A 21,521-nucleotide genomic window follows, 5' to 3' on the forward strand; every position below is an offset into this window, starting at 1 on the left:
CCTACGTTTTAAAACTTTAAAGGTAAAATGTTATATAAATTGAATATCTCGCCTGGCTATACATAATTCATAGGATTTGAATGTCATTTTTGGTTTAATTCTTGTACTTATTTTTAGGTGGAAGTGCATAGTTTATTTGTATCAAAAACATGTGTCCGTGAAATGGCTTAAAAAAATTCTAAAGCAAATGTCAACAAAATTTATTTAAAATCTTTCAGTAAAGCGAAATATTAGAAATAGTTAATATTTATGTTGTGGTGGAATGGAGATCATTATGATCCGTGCATTGGAAGCAAGAGGATTTTTGTTTTCGGAAACATTTCTTTAATGATCACATTTCACACAAAACAAACACGAAATACAAAACAAGACATTAAGCGCACACCTCTTACAGAACAGCTTCTCATCTCATTATAATAACAATCGCAGTGCACTATGGGATGCGTACCTAACCAGGTACCGCCATCTATTAACCCAAAAGAGAAGATAGAGTAATGCAACTGCTACAATTTTTATTTAAAAGTTCACAACAATGTTTCTCTTTATTCATTTATTTTATGATATTTTCTGATTTATAAATAGGGGAATTTGAGGCCAAATGTAAAATTACTGTACTATAACTTTCAAAATGAATATTTTCCTTATTTTAGTTTCAAGCTTTTAAAAATATTCTATTTAATTTTTCTAATGCATTGTTTTGATGACTTACAAAAGATTTTTTGATTTTGAAAAATATCTAAAATATTAGTAATATAAAATAAATTAGAATCATCATAATAATTGATGGAGATTTTTTTTTCAATTTTAAAAAAAATAAAGCGCAGAAATAAAACACGGCTAAAAAATTCTTTCTATCATCTGTAAAATAGTCTAAGATATATTAAGTAATGTTTTTTTGAGCAGTTTCTCTCAGAATATGGAAGAAAATTTTTTCGAATGTTTTTAATGAATGCTGAATGGATGCCAAATCAATGATCTTCGGCCTTAACGACCAAAGTCTAATGAAGAATTTAACTAGAAATATAAAGTTTCTAGAAGATAATGGAATTCTGGTGATATCACTTTTAGGAAGCGATATCTGTAAATCCAAATATAAGATTTCATATACTGTTCTGCAGACTGTAAAAGCCTTTGCTATTGCATGAATGAACTCTATAACTGCGATATAAATGCTATTATCGCATTTTGTCTAAATATTGTTAAGGAACTTCAATTCCACTAAGCTCATAAAGTCACCGGGTTCGCTTGTAGTGGGTGTATGGTGTGAAAACAATCACACTACAACAAACAGTAGCTCACAAGTAGTAATCGGCAGTAATAACAACCACAGCATACAAGGCGATCAGACAGAATTCAGCAAGAGGAGGGGATCCTCGGAGCTTCGCTCTACGGTCTCTCCAAGCGCCTGCAAATCTGCACTGTCTCCTCGCTTTAGCTGTATCCAATTACCGACTCACTACTACACGACTCGATACTGCTTCTATAATAAACACCAGGACTCGGCGCACGCCTCAGCAATCGCTTGAGTTTACACAACGCTAGCTCTTCGCTGAACTGATCCAACTATTCGCCGTTGACTCTTTCTACGATTGTGTACACGACTGTCTTCGGTTTGAGACTGCCGGTCTTTTATAGATCCCGGAGCCAAGCAGAGAAGGTTCTGGAACAATCAGTCCTATCTCGGTTCCAATTGGCTCAATCGCTAAAATTCTGGAAGTTTCCAGTATTGTCTTTGTCGCCAAATGTTCGCAAGTTTTTCGCCAAGCCCAGAGATCACTGACTCAGCATCCAACAGAGCTAATCGTAAAACGGTCTTTCCAGTAATTGATCTAACCGTGCTGGAAAGCTATATTACAGATTTGTAATAATGATTTAAGATCTATAAAGTAATGTGGTTTTTCAAATCCCCAGTACTGCTGCTTCCTTGCGCAGTTTCTCACACAATACGGACAAAAGTTTTATCGATGTTTAGAATGAATGCTGAATGGATGAAGAGTCAATGATCTTTATCCTTAATGACCCAAGCTTGATGAGAAATTTAACTACAAAAATAAAGATTCTAGAAGATACAGAAATTCTGGCGATATCGCTTCTAGAAAACCGATATCCCTAAATCCACCTAGAAGATTTGATATACAGTTCAGGAAACTATAAAAGCCAATGCTCTTGCATGAGTGAATTCTCTCTTTATAGCGGTTTGCAGAACGAGCTCTATAACTGCAATATGAATGATATTATCGCGTTTTGTTGACTTCTGCTGTTGAGTTTCGATAAGTGTTTTCCGTTGTGTGTGATTCGATTGTGTTTCTTGCCATCTTTGTTACGTATTTTTCATGAAAAAAAGTATTATTAATTATTACTAAGCTTATAAATCTTCTCGCACAAATCTAAAAAAAAATTTCGCAATAGTAATTTTTAATTTTACTGATATTTTTGTACATTTTTATTTGTAAAATGGACATTTGGACAATGTATTGTTGTTATTGTATTGTTATTTGTAAATGACATTTAGACAAAATAAGTCTTTTTAAAAATCTTTTTGATAGCTATTTAATTAGCAATTTTAGGATCACTGAAGCTACTCATTGGATTTGTGCTGTTACTGGGAAAGTGCGATGAACCAACTGCTTCGTAAATATCCAGATTAAACGACTAGAGGCATTCGTAAAAAAAATAATCATTAATATAATGGAATATGTTACAATTTACTAAATTCTGGGAGTTTTCAAATTATTTCACTTATTTTTCATATTATATCTTCATTCAATTAAAAATGAAGGCTCCATACTGAACGCATTATCCTATTACCTTAACTTTAGCTTTCAAAATCAGGAAAATTTTTAGAACATCTGCGATCTTTAGGAAAAACTATAGTAATTAGGAAAAGTTCCGAAACAGTATTCTTCTGGTAAGAACAAAATATTGTGAATCCTGCACTTTTTCGTAAAACAACCACAAGTGACAAAGAATTTAATGATAATGGTTTTTTAATAGCTACTGTGTTGAAAAATTGCAGAAGGAATAAAGAACTTAGAGAAAATCTGCATGGCTTTGTAACTTACCAATTTGGATCATAAATCGTTTTGAAGAAGCGTAGAAAAAGAAAACTGTTTTTTTTTGTGTTATTATTTCTTTTTCATTTATGAATTGCTGCTCCAAAATGATGATATCTGTATTTCCTTCATTTCTAATAAACATAGTTTATTGGGGTTTAGATTTAATTTTAACTACATTTTAAATTTTCTTATAAATAAGCAAAGATGACACATATCTAAATGTCTTTCCCAATGAATCGTAACATCACTAGAACATTTTCACAAACATTTTTTTAACCTATTAACCATCAATATAACTAGTTCATGTTAAACCAGATCGAGTGGTCTCTTCTAAACTTTCTAGCAATAAAGATGTTACCCCAAGAATGCCTTGCTTTGCATTGGCGTGCAATAGTTTCGAACTATTAATTTTTGGTGCGAATTTAGAATTTTTACTAAATCCTTGGCGAGTTATTTGGCGATTAATTCCTGGCATATGGTTCCACCCGATTAAAACAAAAATTTGTCGTAAAATTACATTTGTAGTTACAAAATCTCATAACAAATTTGATGTACTTGAATAATTCCGTTTTCGAGTTATCTCGTTTACATATTTCTAAAAGTACAGACCGACAGACAATCAAACCCTTGTTGAATTTTGGCTCCAAATTTGATAGATGTTCATTCTGCGTTCAAAATTTTATTTAAATCTATTCGTCTTGTAATTATCGTGTTAACTTATATTCTTAGAACTGGGCAGACAGACTTCCTCTCAACAGAGTTTTCTCAAAATTTGATAGAAATCTACAAGTTCGGTATAAAGACCGTACACCAAATTTCATCCATCTAGCCTAAAGCAATTTTGAGTTATCTTTGTCACAGACAAATGGATGTACATTTCCGAAAAATGTGTTTTTCGAACTCAGAGGGATTTAGAACACGGAGATTTGTCAAAATCTCTAGTTCGAATGTTTTGATGTTAAAGTGTATGTACACACTAGAAGATTTGTTTTTTAAATTTTAACTTTAAAAATCCAGTTTTTTCACAATAGGTCATTAATATATGTTTAAACTCATTTCAGAGAAAAAAAACCATATTACACTACTTATTAATTAAATAATATTTAATGAGCTAATTAGCTTATTTTTTAAACATGATATCTTAAATTCTAATTTGTACAGACAGACAATTCTAATTGAAAATTATGCATAATATTAGTTTTCATGTTGTCTGCCTCAATCGAGTTATAAATATATATAGTTTTTTTAACAATTTTTTCATCAACGATGAATAGAAAAAGCGAGTCATTTTTCTTATTTTTAGCTTTTAAATAGCTATTAAAAATTTATTTCTATAAATATAACTTTGATTGAGGCACAAAACATCCATTGTGTCATACAGATTATTTTGATATATAAATAATTGTATTTGATTTCTTGTTGAGTTATGATTGTTTGAATGAAGCAACATAGTGGAAAAATAACATTTTTCATAAAATGAATTAAAAAAAACGAAACTAGAGTTTTTAGTGAAAGTACCTCAAGAAAAATAATTATAACTCGAAAAATATTTCGAATATTGACAACATCTTGGTATCGTTGGAAAGTTAAAGGATCAGAGAACATTTTGAAGCAATAAAAAGTATTCGATATTTTGAATGATTTTCGAAATTTTAAGTGTGTACGTAATAGTAAGTAAGTATGTTCCTTAACTATACTTTCTTGATAATAAGTGCACAGGAAAGGAAAAGGAAAATTTTATATTTAGATTTTGTGTCCACTTTGGCATCTGACTCAAGTTCGCAGAAAAAAATAATTCACCCAATCTTTTTAAATTGCGAAACTAAATTAATGAACAGAATAAAGAAAAATGAATCCTTTGGAAATAGTTCGCACTTATCACCATATTTCTTTTGGACCAATGAGCTCAAGGCATATTTAAAGGTGTTTCCTCATTTTTCCAAAACACTCTTAAACCGAAAGGAGACATTCATCCATATGCAAACGAGTACTTCTGGGGAAATAAAATAAGGTTCCAAATACCCCGAATTTGATCTTGAGAAAAGAAAACAATGAATAAAATATATCGAGACTTTGGAAGATATTTTCAGACGATTCTTCGAAAATCCTACAGTTTACATTCTCTTTGTTGTGTATAAAGCACACACTTGCAGAATGGAATGATACGAATTAAGAAGCATAACAAGTATGAACTCGAATTCTCAGAATTTTATTAATTCAAAATCACATTCTGTCGAATCTTAGCATGAATGAAGGTAGGAAGTATTCTAACCATATTTCCATTACGCGAGAGCTTTGAAAAGTAAAATGGTTTGAATGTTGCTTGAAAACTAAAATATATCATATAGATAGTTTTCTTTGAATTTTAAAAAGGCATACTCATTGAAACTTCCTTCGAGGTATATTTCTTCTAACACGAATCCATCATTTCTATTTGAATTTTCAACTTTCAATTTTCTCTGATGATGGATTTATTATATTATTTTATTATTATATGATAATTTCAATATAAAAATGACTTTGAGCAAATATTTTTTGTTCTTAAAAATCACAGATACATCATAAGCCTTTCACTCCTACTTTTCTCTCTTTATTTATTTGATGAAATTTTAGGATATACGGTGCGTTTTTTTAACTGTCAGTGCGTTAAATTTAAACGTCAGTGGTATTTTTTTCTGTGTGTCAGACAATATGCTAGCAGCATTTCTCCTAAAATACAATAGAATTTTTTTCTGATTATTAAAGGAAAATATAAGTACCAGTACGGAAAACAGAACTGAAAATATTCGGGTTTTTTTTTTCTGATTGAGGGTAGAGAAAATTAGTTTATATAATTAGTCTCGAAAACAACTGGCTCATATGAAACACAATAAACTTATATACAGTAATATGCGTTGTAAAAGATTAAACTAGTATTTGTTAATGTTTAAGATGACGCAATTAAGGAAAAAAAAAGAGTGCAGTTTTCAGTTCCTACTATTAGTTCACACTCTCCCTATATATGCTTATATATCTTGTTCGAATTTTCAATCGTTAATAAAACACTTTTTATTCATCCACTCAAGTTCAAATCATTTTTTTTAAACTTGTAGTGGATGACACTTGATGTTAATACAGTTTTTTCAAATATTAATTCATTAATTAAATTTAATTAATTTTCAATACTTTAAATAGAATTTTAGCAGTTTGTAATGAAAATTGAAATCAGCAGGCAGTAGTTCAATCGGTAAAATGCAAGGATTTCAGTATTTTTCACATGAAGGTGAAGAATGCGAGCTCAATTCTTGCGAAAATCAATAATTTTTTCATACTTATTTTTGATACTCAAAATTTTTTTGATAATTAGGAGGACTTTGTGACCATGACATATTTATACGTGCGCCAGCCACCACACACACCGAGAGTTTTCAACCGGCGGGGTGCGAACTCGCAACCCAAGGGACGCGAATCTAGCGCCCTACCAACCAGGCTATCCCAGCCCTCAACGGGCTGTACAAATCTTCTGATATATATATTGACTGAAACATAATAAAATGTTATTATTTACGCCATATTCAGAGAATTTTTTTCAACTGAAAGTATACACTTATATGCAATAGTTTATAATTAGCTGCATTGATTTTCAAGTGATATGAAGACATTTTTTGTTGTAATATTTTTGGAAGTTCTGATGAAAAAATTCTAAATTTCGTTTAATTTTTAGTAAAATTTCTAATTAAAATATTCCAAATAAATGGTTTGAAACACGCATGTTCAGCGTACAAATTATATACGAGCCAAAGTTGGTAAAAATAGGTTAAGCAGCGTGGACTGTAGAACACCAACATACACACACAGACGCAGGCACATATTGAGTTTTATATTATTAGAGATGAATGTGTATGTTGGTGCATTACAGAATAAATCGTTAGAATTAGAGCTATTACATTTGGCAAAAATACACTCGGAAGACGATAATGTGTACCCTGGAGTGATTTTTTTAAAAATTAATTAAAATTATCAAGTAAATATTGAGCCTTTTATATTTTGATGTTTTTTTATATAATTTTTGAATTTATTGCAGCATAAAAATAATCGTTACATAATCTTAAAATTCAACATATTGTCTTTTCAATGATATAATTTAATTGTAGTTCAAAATTTTTATAGTGCTGAAAATTTTTCAGTGCTAAAGACGAACGCACGAAGACGCGACTTATTTTTCCTAAATGAGTAAAATGTGTTTGTATTATATTGTATTGTATTGTCTTGTATTATGCATTAAAATGTGTTTGTATTATATTGTATTGTCTTGTATTATGCATTAAAATGTGTTTGTATTATATTGTATTGTCTTGTATTATGCATTAAAATGTGTTTGTATTATATTGTATTGTCTTGTATTATGCATTAAAATGTGTTTGTATTATATTGTATTGTCTTGTATTATGCATTAAAATGTGTTTGTATTATATTGTATTGTCTTGTATTATGCATTAAAATGTGTTTGTATTATATTGTATTGTCTTGTATTATGCATTAAAATGTGTTTGTATTATATTTTATTGTATTGTCTTGTATTATGCATTAAAATGTGTTTGTATTATATTTTATTGTATAGTCTTGTATTATGTAATAAAATGTGTTTGTATTATATTTTTTTTAAAAAATTTGTAGTGATAGATGAGGTTTAATTTCACAAGTAAACAATAAAAAATCATTTTTTTCAATGTATTCATTTTTAAAGATTGATGCTTTTTCCTATAATAAAATTAGATATATAAAAATATGTTATTCTTATCACAAGAAAATCCACTTTCTAATTGTAGTAAACTATATTTCATATCGAATCGAAGAAACTTTAGTTGAAGAATCTTCTGAAATTACTTCATGAATGATAAAAAATAATGTGCAGTACAGATTAAAGTTAGTGAGTCAACTTACAGACAAGACCCTACTGAGCTATTCTATTTTCTGTATTTATATTAAAAAACATGTTTGGCTATGTTCTACTTAATCTAAACATGAAATGCACTATTTTATGAAAATCATGCAAGAAAGTGGAAAACGAATCTATAAGTTTTGTTATAACAACGATTGATATACGATTTGAAGATTCGAATTGGTATTTTAATGACTGGGTATTTCGTAGATAGATAAGCTTCAAGAAAATCATCTTAAGAAAAGCATTTAAAAAACAAGTTAATCTTCACATTAATAGGTTATCAACAAGTACCGGAACAGGAATTATATATATATAAAAAAAATGGAATTCTAAGTAATTTATAAGAGCAAAAGAAGAGTGAAGAAATGAAGTTAACCAAGAAATATTCATTTATGAGGACTCGCCTCATTTTTTCTCCCCTTCATAGCACAGAAATAAAAAGGTAAAAAAAAATTAATCATTTTTTAACAAGAATTTTATTTTTTTAAATCTTAAAAATTCCTATCTTGAAATCTTAAAAAAATGGAAATGTAATCCTATCTATTTAATTCAAGATTTTTTTTTTACCAATCAGGATTACAAATGAAATCGATTTTGTTAATTTTACAATAAAACGATATTTCTGCATAAAAAAAGGAGAAAAGGATACTTTAGTATTCTGATTGAAAAAGATTAAACGCTACAAATTCCATAGTATTATTCGGATATCGATTTGAGTGTTAAAAAAAGTAAGCCTCAAGTAAAATTGTACCTGCATTTCTTAAAAAAATCGATATAGGAAATAATCGTACAAAGAAGGGTTATCAGATAGCGTATCCGTCCTTTAAATAGCTCCAAGCAATGCTTCTCGGTATAGAGTAAATGTAGAAGAGACTGATAAAACGCAAGATCGTAATTATCCTACCGTTTCCAGAAATGGAATAAAATTTTTGTTCAAGGTATTTTAAGGTATGCTCTCAAGAATCATATGAAAAATAAAAGTTAAGCTATAACAGCTACCATTACATTGACAGAATTTCAAAATTTTTAAAATGTTAATTCCAACTTTTTTTTTATTGGGATGTGTTTTCCATAGCAAAGAGCAATAAACAGAGTTGGAAATCTGCAGCACGAAAATCACAAGTGCTAGACAGTCTAGAAAGAAAAGGGTTCAAATTATGGCTTTCAACAGATTTCTTTCGTCATGGCACGTGCTTTGGGTCTAGGAACCATCTGCCGTATGTAAAGTGTCATCATGGTCAAAGAAGGTCAAGTAGAAAATTTGTGAAACGCAATTAAATGTTTTTTTCTCTTGTTTCTCTCCCGTTATTGGCTATTTTCTCCTTTCTTCTTAGTCTGTCTAGTACTGGTGATTTTCGTGCTGCATGTACCATTCCAATGATATTTATTGTTTTTGCTATGAATAACCCATTTCAATAAAAAAAATTGGTGTAGTCGTTTGAAAATTTTGAAATTTTTCCACTGTAGCTATTTGAGCTTAACTGTTGTTATTCATATAATTCTTGAGCACATACCTCAAAATATCTTAAGCCAAAATTTTATTCCTTTCCTGTGAATGGTATAGTAGTGTCTCATATATCGGATAGTTTTTCTTATATTCACATATTTTATTGACACATTTCTTCTGTTATATTTCTTATATTTTCTTATTTTATATTATAGTTTTACATAATCCTGAATAATGGTCTTATTATATATGTAGATTCAGATATGGGTCACTAGTGAAACTATATATGCACGAATTCGAAGAAATGCAGACGATTGAAATGCTTTTATAAATTCACTGAACTGCCCAAAATTACGGATTCTAATTAGGAGAATTAGAAATCTACTATGCGACTGTATAACTGAGACAGTTAACTATATCTTCAAAGGGAGATAATTTTATTCTCTTAAGTATTCTGTAATGAAATAAATTGGGAAAGGAAGTCATACCAAAAGGATTGTAATATGATTATTCCCCAAATAATTTATAGGAATTGTCAAATATATTACACCATCCCTAATAAATTTAATGCGAAATTCATACCTAAAGAATACAGAGAATGATTAGCAAAATAAGTTGCTATTAAATCTGCTGACACCATCAAACGTATTGTATCACCCTCAATAATTTAAAAATGGATTTCATATTAAAAGGCTCGTGCGGGAAATGATAAGCAAAAGAGACATTCTAAATCCCATTCATCCCTAATTTGTTATAATATTCATATCCAGTATTTTATATAAACATGATTTTCTATAGTTTATATAGCATCTCTAAATATATTGTGTCATCTTTAATAATTTGGAAATAGAATGTATACCAAAATAATTGTATAAAGAATAATAAATGCTTGAAGCAATATATATTAATATCCGTACACAGTATTCAACATAAGCACAATTTTCCAGAAGTTAGATGGCATTTGCCAAATATATTATCCAACCTCCAGTCATTCTAAGATGTATATTTTAATGCCTAATGCAATTCTACATAAATAAATGTCGTTGGGGAAATATTGTTTCATTGCTAATTTAGTTTGATCTTAAGAAAGAGTTTTACAGTCACCTCTAATAGATGCAGAATGAATGCCAAGTCCATGACTACCGACCTTGGCGACAAACTTGTTGACCATTTGGCGACTTATGCCACATAAATTCGATATTCGAGAATATTAACTATGTGTCTATTAACTCTTTGATTGCGTAATTTAGATGAGATGTTTGCAAATAAGTTCAAATATTTTTTAAAGAAATTGATCTGATACTTTATGTTACACAATAATAATGTGATATAATAAAAATCTGTAATCGTAAAAATAAACATCTAAACTGCGAAAAACGCAGGATGCAACAGAAAATGGACTGATTGCCAACCCGCGCAGCTGGAGGGTTCAGTTTCGAGTTTCGGCATTGGTTCTAGAGAATTCTGCCACGGGAGCTATAAAAAGTGAAGGCACAGAGATGAGAGTAGTCGAGTGGAGCTCAAATGAGAAGCTGAGTGAAGTCTCTCTTAGGAATGTTGATCTCTACCGTGTTCTATCTCAGCATCTTGTGCTTTTGCACTCATTTAGTAGTGATTTACTGCTTTTGCGCTGCTGTTTTTGCGATTCTGCGTTCGTATTTTCATATAGAATAATTCACCATTATTAGTTAAAACTGTCGAACTTTTCCATCATACAAACATACGGAGGATTTTCCGTAAAAATAAAATTTAAAATTGCTAAACAACATTTTTATATTACGATTCATTTTTGCGAGTTCGAAAAAACAGGAAAATAGTAAAAGCCATTTTTCGACTATCGGTTTTATTAAAAAAAGATATGCATTTTTTAAAACTGATGCAGATATCGATCTGAAAATTTTTAACAGATAACAGATTCTTTTAAACAAAATGCACTTTAATAGAAGTTCTAACATTTGGTTCAAATTAAATATTTTGTAAAGTGTGGTTGAAAAGGACTTTATTTATATTAAAATTATGTTTATGTTTAATGAATTATATCAAATTATGATTCTTAATTAACTTTCTGAAGTTTATTCTACTGTATAGAAATTTGCCAAGAAACAGTTGTTAGGCATTTCATCGCATAGTTCATTAGAATGCCTTCTTCACAAGAACAGTTATGTTTCCGATGACAAAAGAGGAGAAAGTTTGTATGGAAAGACATGTCCTTAAGCATAATATTCTCACTGTACCATATTGCAAGGTTATTTGAAATTCTGGGCATTTCATATAAGAATTTAGAAGTTCTATCCTTTATCCGTTTCTCTTCCCAGAATTCAGATTTCAAATATGGCGGTAGTATAGGGAGAAAGATGTTATCACCATATAGCCAGATTTCTGAATCAATTTAAATCTGGAAGTTCCAAGGTGACTCTGATGTTTTCTTCTCTTCAAAGAGTCCTTGGATCAAGAACCTGATTAAATATATTAGACCAAATGGGATTAAAACTAACTTTACCCTTAACCTTTCTCAAGATACTATTCTATTCATTATATTTCAACAATATTTAGGCAACATAAATATGAATAGACTGCATACGTATATTATATCATTAATTATTTGTTGAAAAATAATAAAATAAATCATATCGGTGTGATTTAGAAGGTGATAAATTAAAGGAATAGAAGAAGCATATATAATTAGCGAAAATTTATTGAGAAAATTCGAGTTTTAAAACTCAAATAAATTAGGTAAACTATCATAAAGATATCGTTATATGTGACAAGATTGATATAGTTCTTTTGAAATATGTCTTCTCATACTTCCGGCATTTCCTCGCAATTCATGTTAAGCTAAGTTTTGCAGGAACAATTACTATCTAAAGTTTAGTGCGATAAAGAGGTAGATGACAATATTAAAAGTTATAAAACTTTTAATTAACATCTTTTTTTTATATTCTATGTTAGAGATAAAATCAAACAGAGATAAATAATTGTATAAATTCTTTCACATTTTATATTAATTAGAGGAAAATATGACTTGTTAAAAAATAAAACGGTTGACAAATCGCTCTAGTTTCTTTTTTATAACAAGTGTTTGCAATAAAAGCATAGAGAATTCATAATTGAAAATAATACCAAATTATAAATGTTACAGTTTGTTTAAGTCAAAAATATTACTTATTGGCACAAAACTTTTCAAAATGACTTTTTTTAAATCGATTTGGAGAAAAATGAAAGAAGTCGAACTACAGTAGACTCCCGATTATCCGCGGGTGGGTTATCCACTGTGCGGATTATCCGCGCCTGCCGCACAAAGTTTTTTTTTTTTTTTTGACTGATTTTTTCAAAAAGGTGCAGTTTTACAGTTTTGCTTTTGTAATTACATAATACATTACAGTATTAAATCAGTACATATGTATTAATTTTTCTGTGTATCCTTGACGCCTCTCGTAAATACAAAGCACTTTTCTGTTTTCATTATCAAAATACATTTTAGGTTAGTTTTGAGTGATACACTAAAATATTAAGCGTTAGTTAAACATTTCCTGCTGTTTATTTTACGTTTTATTGTACATAAAACGATTTTTCAAAGTTGGAATGACTGTTTTCTTTTTTGCTATACCCGTTTTTAGCTTTTTTCGGATTATCCGCGATTTTTGTTATCTGCGGCGGCCGCGCCACCCAATTCCGCGGATAATCGGGAGTGTACTGTATATCCAAAATATTGTACCACGGAGGGGGAGCACGTAATTGAGGACGAGAACTGGTGGTTGGTTCTCGCTATCCTTGTGGGTACACGAAAAGGTGGAAGTCTGGCTCTTCCCATTGATGACGGTAGGTATTTCTTTAGGAAAGGGTTGTACCGTGGCCGGTGATGGCATTAGAACTGAACCGAAGTTCCAGTGTTGCAGTTGCGGCGGTCCTGTAATTTAGTTTTTATACGTGTTCCTTAGATGGATCGGAATAACGAGTTTGTGGAATATGATATATGAAATATAAGTTATATCGAATACAGAAGCTTATATGAATATTTAAAATATGCATTAGATATTCAGAAAATGTGTTCATTTTCTAAATTAAAAATACAACCATCGCTTTCTTTCCTTACTTTAAATGTCATTGTGATTTCTTAAAACAAATATTTCTTTCTAAATATAAAAAGGCGTTGAGTTTTTGAATTTGAAGGGATTTAAGTCAACTTAAAATTTTCATCTCATTTAAAACATTATAATGAATACAGAATAATATAATATAGAAAATAATGAAATAAGAGCTATATCGAATATAAAAGCTTATATGAATATTTCAAATATGCATTAGATATTCTGAAAAATGCTTTCACTTTCAAAACTAGAACTACAATCTCTGCATATCCATTAGTTTAAATGCTCTCGTGATTTCTTAATTTTTTTTTTAATTCTAAATATAAAAATCATTTCAGCTTTTAGATGTGAAGGAATTCAACTTAAAATTTTCATCTCGTAAAGAATTATAACGAAAGAAAAATAAAAATAAAGCTATTTATGTGTTATTGTTATTTTAAAATGTCACTTCTGTTATAAAAAGAAATTGTTTCCATAAAAAAAAATTATCGAAATGTATCAGAATGATTTCACATTTATGTATTTTTTCAACTTCTCCAGAAAGGCTTGGTGAATTGTCTGAGAATTAAAATTTTGTATTTATTCTATATAAAATATCTGTTCAGTTTTTAGATTTGAAGGAATTCGAGTTAACTTAACATTTTAATCTTAGAAAGAAATATAACAAAAGGAAACGAAAATAAATAGCAATTAATGTGTTCTTGTTATTTTAAAATATCACCTCTGTTATATAAAAAGAAATTGTGCATATCAATTCACCTTATATGATGAAAAGTATCCGAATACTCTCAGAATTTTACATTTTGTTTCAACTTCTTTAGAAAAACAGGGCCAATTTTGATTATCTAGACATAATACATAGATTCACATTTTATCAGGGTAATTCACTCACTAGGGAAATGAGTGAATCGACCAGAAACTGTAGGAAAAAAAAAATCGATTTATTTTATTTTACAGAATATAGATAATTGTATGAAATCTGCAACAGAAGTTTAAGTTATTATGGACAATTATTAATTGAATATTTGTAAAGATAGCCCATATTTTTGGAAAGATACTTACTTGGATTTTTTTTTTTAAAAATCCCATATTTCTTCTAGATATACGTGGCATATGAGATGCAATTTCAAGTATTCAAAACTTACACAATATGTGGCTAAGTACAATTGAAAAAAATCAGATAAAAGTTTTTCTATAATTATTAAGAAATATAAGTATTTTGAAAAATAATTAATAAAAATTTTAATTGCGCACGCGCAAGGTTTGGCATATTTTCCTTTCCATTATTTCAAAGCCAAATATGTAAAGCAACTCATTGCCATGCTGTTAATAGGCAAATATCTGTTTTCTTTACTGTACTAAAAAGACAACTGTCACGTGAGATTCTAAAAGTTAAAAAAAAATATTAACACTAATGGCGTTCACGGCTTTACACAAGGTCCATACTGGAGATGAATAATGCCTTTTATTAGAGAATACGCAGGAAAGTTTTAGGGTATCTACTCCCACATGGAACATGGGCATGTTTTGTACGCACATATTTGAATAAAAGATATTTGATATGTGATTTTAGTTCAAAAAATTGTTGTTTTCTAAATTCTGGTTACAATTTGTCCAAAACAAAGAATTCATATCATTGACTCTCCGAACCGTCCGAAGCCCACGGATAATAAATAAGGAATGACCGGACCTCCGCATCAGCAACACTGTGGGAATTGTGGGAAGGGCCATCACCGATCACGATACAACCTTCCCCGAAGGAAGTACGTCCCGTCATCGATGGGAGGAGCCTGATCCCCTCCCCCCCCCTTTTCGTGTACCGTCTAGGGTGGCGTGATCCAACCACCTCGCCGGAAACATCTGATCCCCATTGAGTTGCTCGCCGGGGAGATGTCAAAAATAAAGAAATTCTAAATGTATAATCAATTATTTTTACTACATTATAAAGCACAAATCGCTCCCGTGTAGGACTCGTGGCGTTCACGGTGTTATTGAAATCCACGATTTTTATGCTGTGGACAAAAGGTAACAATTTCGTTAGGGAAGACATTGAATACCAGGTAATATGCTAGAATTAGTCAGAGGGAATTCCTGCTAATTTTAATTAGGGTATTTATTCTCACGCATTTTTACATACAAGAATTCCTTCTAGCAGGTAGAAATTGGATGCAAGTACTTCATATGAATTTTTATCGTCTATCAAAATGCATTTTTAAATTATCTTATTCACAGACAGACGGACAGACATAATACAATATGTATACAATACACTCCTGATTATTCGTGGAATTGGGTGGTGCGGCCGCCGCGGATAACAAAAATCGCGGATAATCCGAAAAAAAAGCTAAAAACGGGTATAGCAAAAGTGAAAACAGTCATTTCAACTTTGAAAAATCGTTTTATGTACAATAAAATGTAAAATAAAGAGCAGGAAATGTTTAACTTAATGCTTATGTTGCCATAAATGTTTTATTTTTGCCATAAATAAACACGATGTTAGCAAATTTAACGTTTCGCTCAGTTTTGTGAATATTTCTATTTTCTTTGCGTTACGCTTGTACAAAAAACTTTGTGCGGCAGGCGCGGATAATCAGCTCCACGGATAATCGGGAGTCTACTGTATATTTAATATTCAGAAACATCAAAATGTCTTTAAAATCTCGAAATTGAATTTTTTATGATTTCAATATTTATTCATTGTGCACTGCTTATATGAGAAAGTAAAAACGATGCATGATATTTTATTTTTTAAAATCATTCTATAATCATGTAATTTCTTTATATAAGGAAGAACAGAATGGGAGAAATTATACGTAAAACACAAAATACTACCATTTGCTAATTTTAAGAATATTTTCCCTTTCATTAAAAATCTCCTTAAATAATAATACTTATTAGCAAAAAATTAGTTATTTTATTCAATTATTCATTTTTTTAAAAACTAATTTCCAAATAATTGCGCAGTTTATGGAAATACTTCTATAAACATATGCATAAAATGTAAGTAAGAGACTGAACACTGAACTAATTATTCTTTTTCCATTCGATAAAATTCTTAGTTTAAATTCAGATACTACAGAAGATGAATAATTTCGAACAGAAACTTATTTTGCTTATATAGCAAGCACATAATGAATATTTTTTTTTACTACATTTGCTTTCATAAAGTAGAAACCTCTTCATCATTTTTCTTTGCAAACTTAGAATGATGAACTTTCACATTTAACTTCTGAATAATAAATATGTAAGCCTAGTCTCAATTACTTTCACATTTAACTTCTGAGTAATAAATATGTAAGCCTAGTCTCAATTACTTTCACATTTAACTTCTGAGTAATAAATATGTAAGCCTAGTCTCAATTACTTTCACATTTAACTTCTGAGTAATAAATATGTAAGCCTAGTCTCAATTACTTTCACATTTAACTTCTGAGTAATAAATATGTAAGCCTAGTCTCAATTACTTTCACATTTAACTTCTGAGTAATAAATATGTAAGCCTAGTCTCAATTACTTTCACATTTAACTTCTGAGTAATAAATATGTAAGCCTAGTCTCAATTACTTTCACATTTAACTTCTGAGTAATAAATATGTAAGCCTAGTCTCAATTACTTTCACATTTAACTTCTGAGTAATAAATATGTAAGCCTAGTCTCAATTACTTTCACATTTAACTTCTGAGTAATAAATATGTAAGCCTAGTCTCAATTACTTTCACATTTAACTTCTGAGTAATAAATATGTAAGCCTAGTCTCAATTACTTTCACATTTAACTTCTGAGTAATAAATATGTAAGCCTAGTCTCAATTACTTTCACATTTAACTTCTGAGTAATAAATATGTAAGCCTAGTCTCAATTACTTTCACATTTAACTTCTGAGTAATAAATATGTAAGCCTAGTCTCACTTACTTTCAAATTTAACTTCTGAGTAATAAATATGAAAGCCTAGTCTCAATTACTTGCTGATTGCAAAGACCCCATTTATTTTCAAATAGTTTTCTTTAAGTTAACGCAAGAGTTCATAAGTTTTGATAGTTAATATAAGGGGAAAACTACTAAAATTTTCTTATTTTTTCCTACCTATTTTGAAAATGTAAATGAACCCTCTCTTTACCTGTTATAGTTTTCCTGATTTTTTGGGCGTATTCATATGATTGTAAAAAATAAATTTTCATTTCGGGAAATTACATTTTTTTTTATATCTTGTATATATAAAAGATTCAAATTACTGAATGAGTTTTATATCTGACTAATTTGGTGAAAGAAATAATGGGGTGTAATGTTTAGTCAGGTAAAGATCAGGGGTAAATTCGATGCTATTAACAAGTTGCTTACTGATCATAAACTTTAATTTTTAAGAAAGAAAACAATTCTGAAGGATATTAGAAGTTTTCGACTTGGTTTGTTTGTCTTTATTTTCATCCTTAAAATTCTGTTTCTAATTATAAATGAGGTAATGCGCACAAAAAGAAATGTAATTCATCAAATCTAATTCATGCAATGCAAAGTAATATAATTTAAAGCACTAAAATTAAAAAAAAATTATTATTGTAAAAGATGCATGGATAAAATTTTAAGAAAATTCTTTACAATTAATGAAAAATATTCTGAAAATTTATAAAATTCATAAATATATATATATTTTTTAGTTTTAAGGAATTGTAAAGATAGTTCATTTAGATTTTTATCTCGAAGTTACTGAAGATAAATGTTAAAATTTTGATTAGTTTTAAACGAAGATCATATTAAAATTTTGAAAATCCTTCCTAAATGAGCATTTACTTACCCAAGAATTAGCTCCCACCAGGGGGCACCTCAAAAATGAGGACAGAAAAAGATGGAGATTAGCACCTCCCATCGATGACAGGATGTATTTCTCAAGGGAAGGGCTATATCGTGACCGGTGATAGCCCTTAGGATTCATACCACAGTTCTCGCCAGTGTTGCTGTCGTGGTGGTCCGGTCATTCAATTTTATCTGTGTGCCATATGGCGGGTCGGAGTAGTCAATTTTGATTACCCAAGAATGCTTGTCGAATTTGGTAGTTCTACGTCCAATATCCTAACCCGTTGAACATTTAACCAATATTTCCCTTATGCATGTTGTAATTTACAAAAATTGACGTCAACATATTCATTCCTTAATTTAAACTCAAATGAAATAATAAACAAAGATAAGAAATGTTTTAATATTTACTTACAGCCTGAGTGAAATATCGTCATTTCATCAAAAATTGCTTAATTCACTAAAAACATAGTAAGCCATGTGTTTTGAATTACTATTGTTGCGTCCTATTGTGAAATGAGTAAAATAAATTAGAGTGGTATTCCGAGATTTGAGTTCTGAAAAAGCCGAAAGACGAAGAATATGTTTACATGATTTCACAAAAAGAGGGGAATGCTTCAAAAATTCGAATGGATTTTAATATCGAATATTTTAAAGTTTCTGCAGTATTCTAAATTAAAAATTGAATAAAATTATTTGAATGGTAGCTAGTGTAAGTATTTTTCTAATATCTTCGTAAAAAAAAAATCTTATCGTTTTCATCCAACACTGAACTACTTTCTAGAATATTAAACGATAGAATTTCTCAAATGTTACGTAAAAAATCGATTTTAGAAAACACTATACAATTGCCTTAGTAATAAAAGATTACAGAAAATATGTTGAGTGAGGTTGAAAGTAATCCAACATGCTGGATCAGGGAAAAGACCTTACATTCCACGAATACTCCAGAAAATAAGAAGCATGAGTAACGAAAACAGATCTGAAACATACACATACAGTGGGCCACACATTTGAGTATACACCTTAGAAACTTAGAGACTTTTTGCAATTACAAATTAAATATTGCTTTAAGATAATTGAAATTTTTACCTTATATACTTTAGTCTATGCTTTACCGTACTAGACTAATAAAATTGTAACGTGTATTTATTTTTTACGAAAAAAATTAAAAGATCTAAGACGAGAGGAAAAATAACACCACAAAAATAAGTATACACCTTTATTAATTTCCTTTTAATGTACAAATTAATATTTCGTTGCATAACCTTTTGCTTGAATTACAGCTTGTAATCTTCTGGGCAGTGATTCTACTAGTGTTTTAGCGGTTTCAACAGAAAATTTAACCCATTCTCCTCTCCGAACCTTCTTGAGAACTTCCTTGCTTGTGATTTCGTGCTCATGTACAGCTTTCTCTAATTGCGACCACAAATTTTCGATGACATTTAGGTCTGGAGACTGGGCTGGAGTGCGTAATTGTTTCCTGCAATGTTACAGCAAGTATAACTGCACAATCTTCGCTGTATGCTTGGGGTAGTTGTCCTGCTGGAATATGAAGCTTGACCCAAGCCCCAACTTACTGGCACTTTTTTTCAAGTTATCATTTAAAATCCCCAAATATACATGTTTGTCCATAATACCATCAATAAAAGCAAGCTCTCCAACTCCTCCAGCCGCCATACAACCCCAAACGAGGACAGATCCACCTCCGAACTTGACTGTCTTAATGGTGTTTTTAGGTGCCAGTGCTTTCCCAGCTTCTCTCCATATTTTAAATCGTCCATTGCTTCCGTAAAGATTAAACTTACTTTCATCAGAAAATATTACAGTGTTCCAGAAAGAAATAGGCTTTAAACGATGTTCTTTGTCAAAAATCACTCTTTTGTCTATTTACATACTTGATGAGTGGCTTTCGTATTGGTGTACGGCCATTAAACCCATATTGGTGAAGGGTAAGTCGATCTTTCTTTACTGAGTGAATGATCTTCCTCTTCGCTGTAGTACTCAGTGTTTCTTTACGTCCTCTTCCAGGAATATTGGCCACAGATCCAGTTTTTTTATACTTCTGTAGTATTTTTTGAACACAACCATGAAATACACCAATCAACGAAGCGATTTCTCGAAGAGATTTGCCCTCTTTCGACCATTTTACAACCAATAAACGTTCAGATTCAGTAGTTTCTCTACGAGAGCTCATTTTACGATTTTTAATGAGAAGAAATACTATTTAAAAGCATTGAAGTGCAATAGCACGTGTTATAAGCAGCAGCTACTCCTGAAACTCTTTAAAGAAAATTTGAAACTAAAAAAAAATGGTGGCAAAATTTACAAATATAAGAAGTGTATACTCAATTTTGCGGCATGGTTTTCTATCTTTTCTTCGAATCGCTTAACTTTTTTCGTAATAAATAAGTTAACTATAGAATTGTGTTATTATAGGATGGTAAAGCAGAGGTTAAAGTATCTAGGATAAAAAAATTATCTATTTTAAATCAATATTTAATTTGTAATTGGAAGAGGTCTAAAAGTTTTAGAGGTGTATACTCAATTTTGTGGCTGACTGTAGATCAGCAACTCTAAAATCTCACAACACAAAAAAAAACAGAAAAGGTCTAATTACAAAACAGAAATATCGCTTAGTTTAGTTTAGTTTAGTTTAGTTATATTAATCCTTTCTAGGGCCGTGGGAAGTATGCTTCCCACCAAATTTATCAATCTTTGTATGAAATTATGTAGGTTGGCATCAGTTCTGACAAATTTTTTAGAAAGACAGAAACTTAGATGATTCAGTTTTTTATCTTACACAAATTGATGTGTTTTGATTTGTTACTAAATTATTAATTAACCAAATTAATTAATGAATCAAATTAAGTTTATCTAATAAGCTGAATGAAACCCTTTTCTTCTTCTAATTTCAAGCCTAAAAATATATAAACATAATATGACTAGAAAAAAATGACCCTTTAAAGAGAAAATGTTCCCTTTTTAAAGCAGCACTAGGGCTATTTTTGGACGGACCTCGTCATTTTGAACCGCGGTCAGATGACGAGGACAACACCTGAGCTGGCACCTCCCTCTCCACACCACACCAGTGGGAGGACGTTTTTCTTTGACGGATTTAACATGCCACCGACGGTTCTTCGATGGAATCGGGTCTCGAACCTGAAACCCTACGGCTCACGAGCCAAGACCACTAGGCCACCGTGGCCCCCGAAA

The 21,521-nt window shown here is 30.3% G+C and overlaps 1 protein-coding gene across 1 annotated transcript; it reads right to left on the minus strand.

The window, feature by feature from the left end:
- Positions 1-19,553: 19,553 nt before the first annotated feature.
- On the minus strand, positions 19,554-20,502 carry LOC129968250 (uncharacterized). The gene is made up of 3 exons (XM_056082105.1): positions 20,204-20,502; positions 19,946-20,091; positions 19,554-19,768 (listed from the first exon to the last, which is right to left on the minus strand). Exons 1-3 carry the CDS (start codon positions 20,500-20,502, stop codon positions 19,554-19,556), a joined length of 660 nt encoding a protein of 219 aa, XP_055938080.1.
- Positions 20,503-21,521: the final 1,019 nt, after the last annotated feature.

The sequence above is a fragment of the Argiope bruennichi genome, chromosome 5 (assembly GCF_947563725.1).
Source record: "Argiope bruennichi chromosome 5, qqArgBrue1.1, whole genome shotgun sequence".
Lineage (NCBI taxonomy): Eukaryota > Metazoa > Arthropoda > Arachnida > Araneae > Araneidae > Argiope > Argiope bruennichi.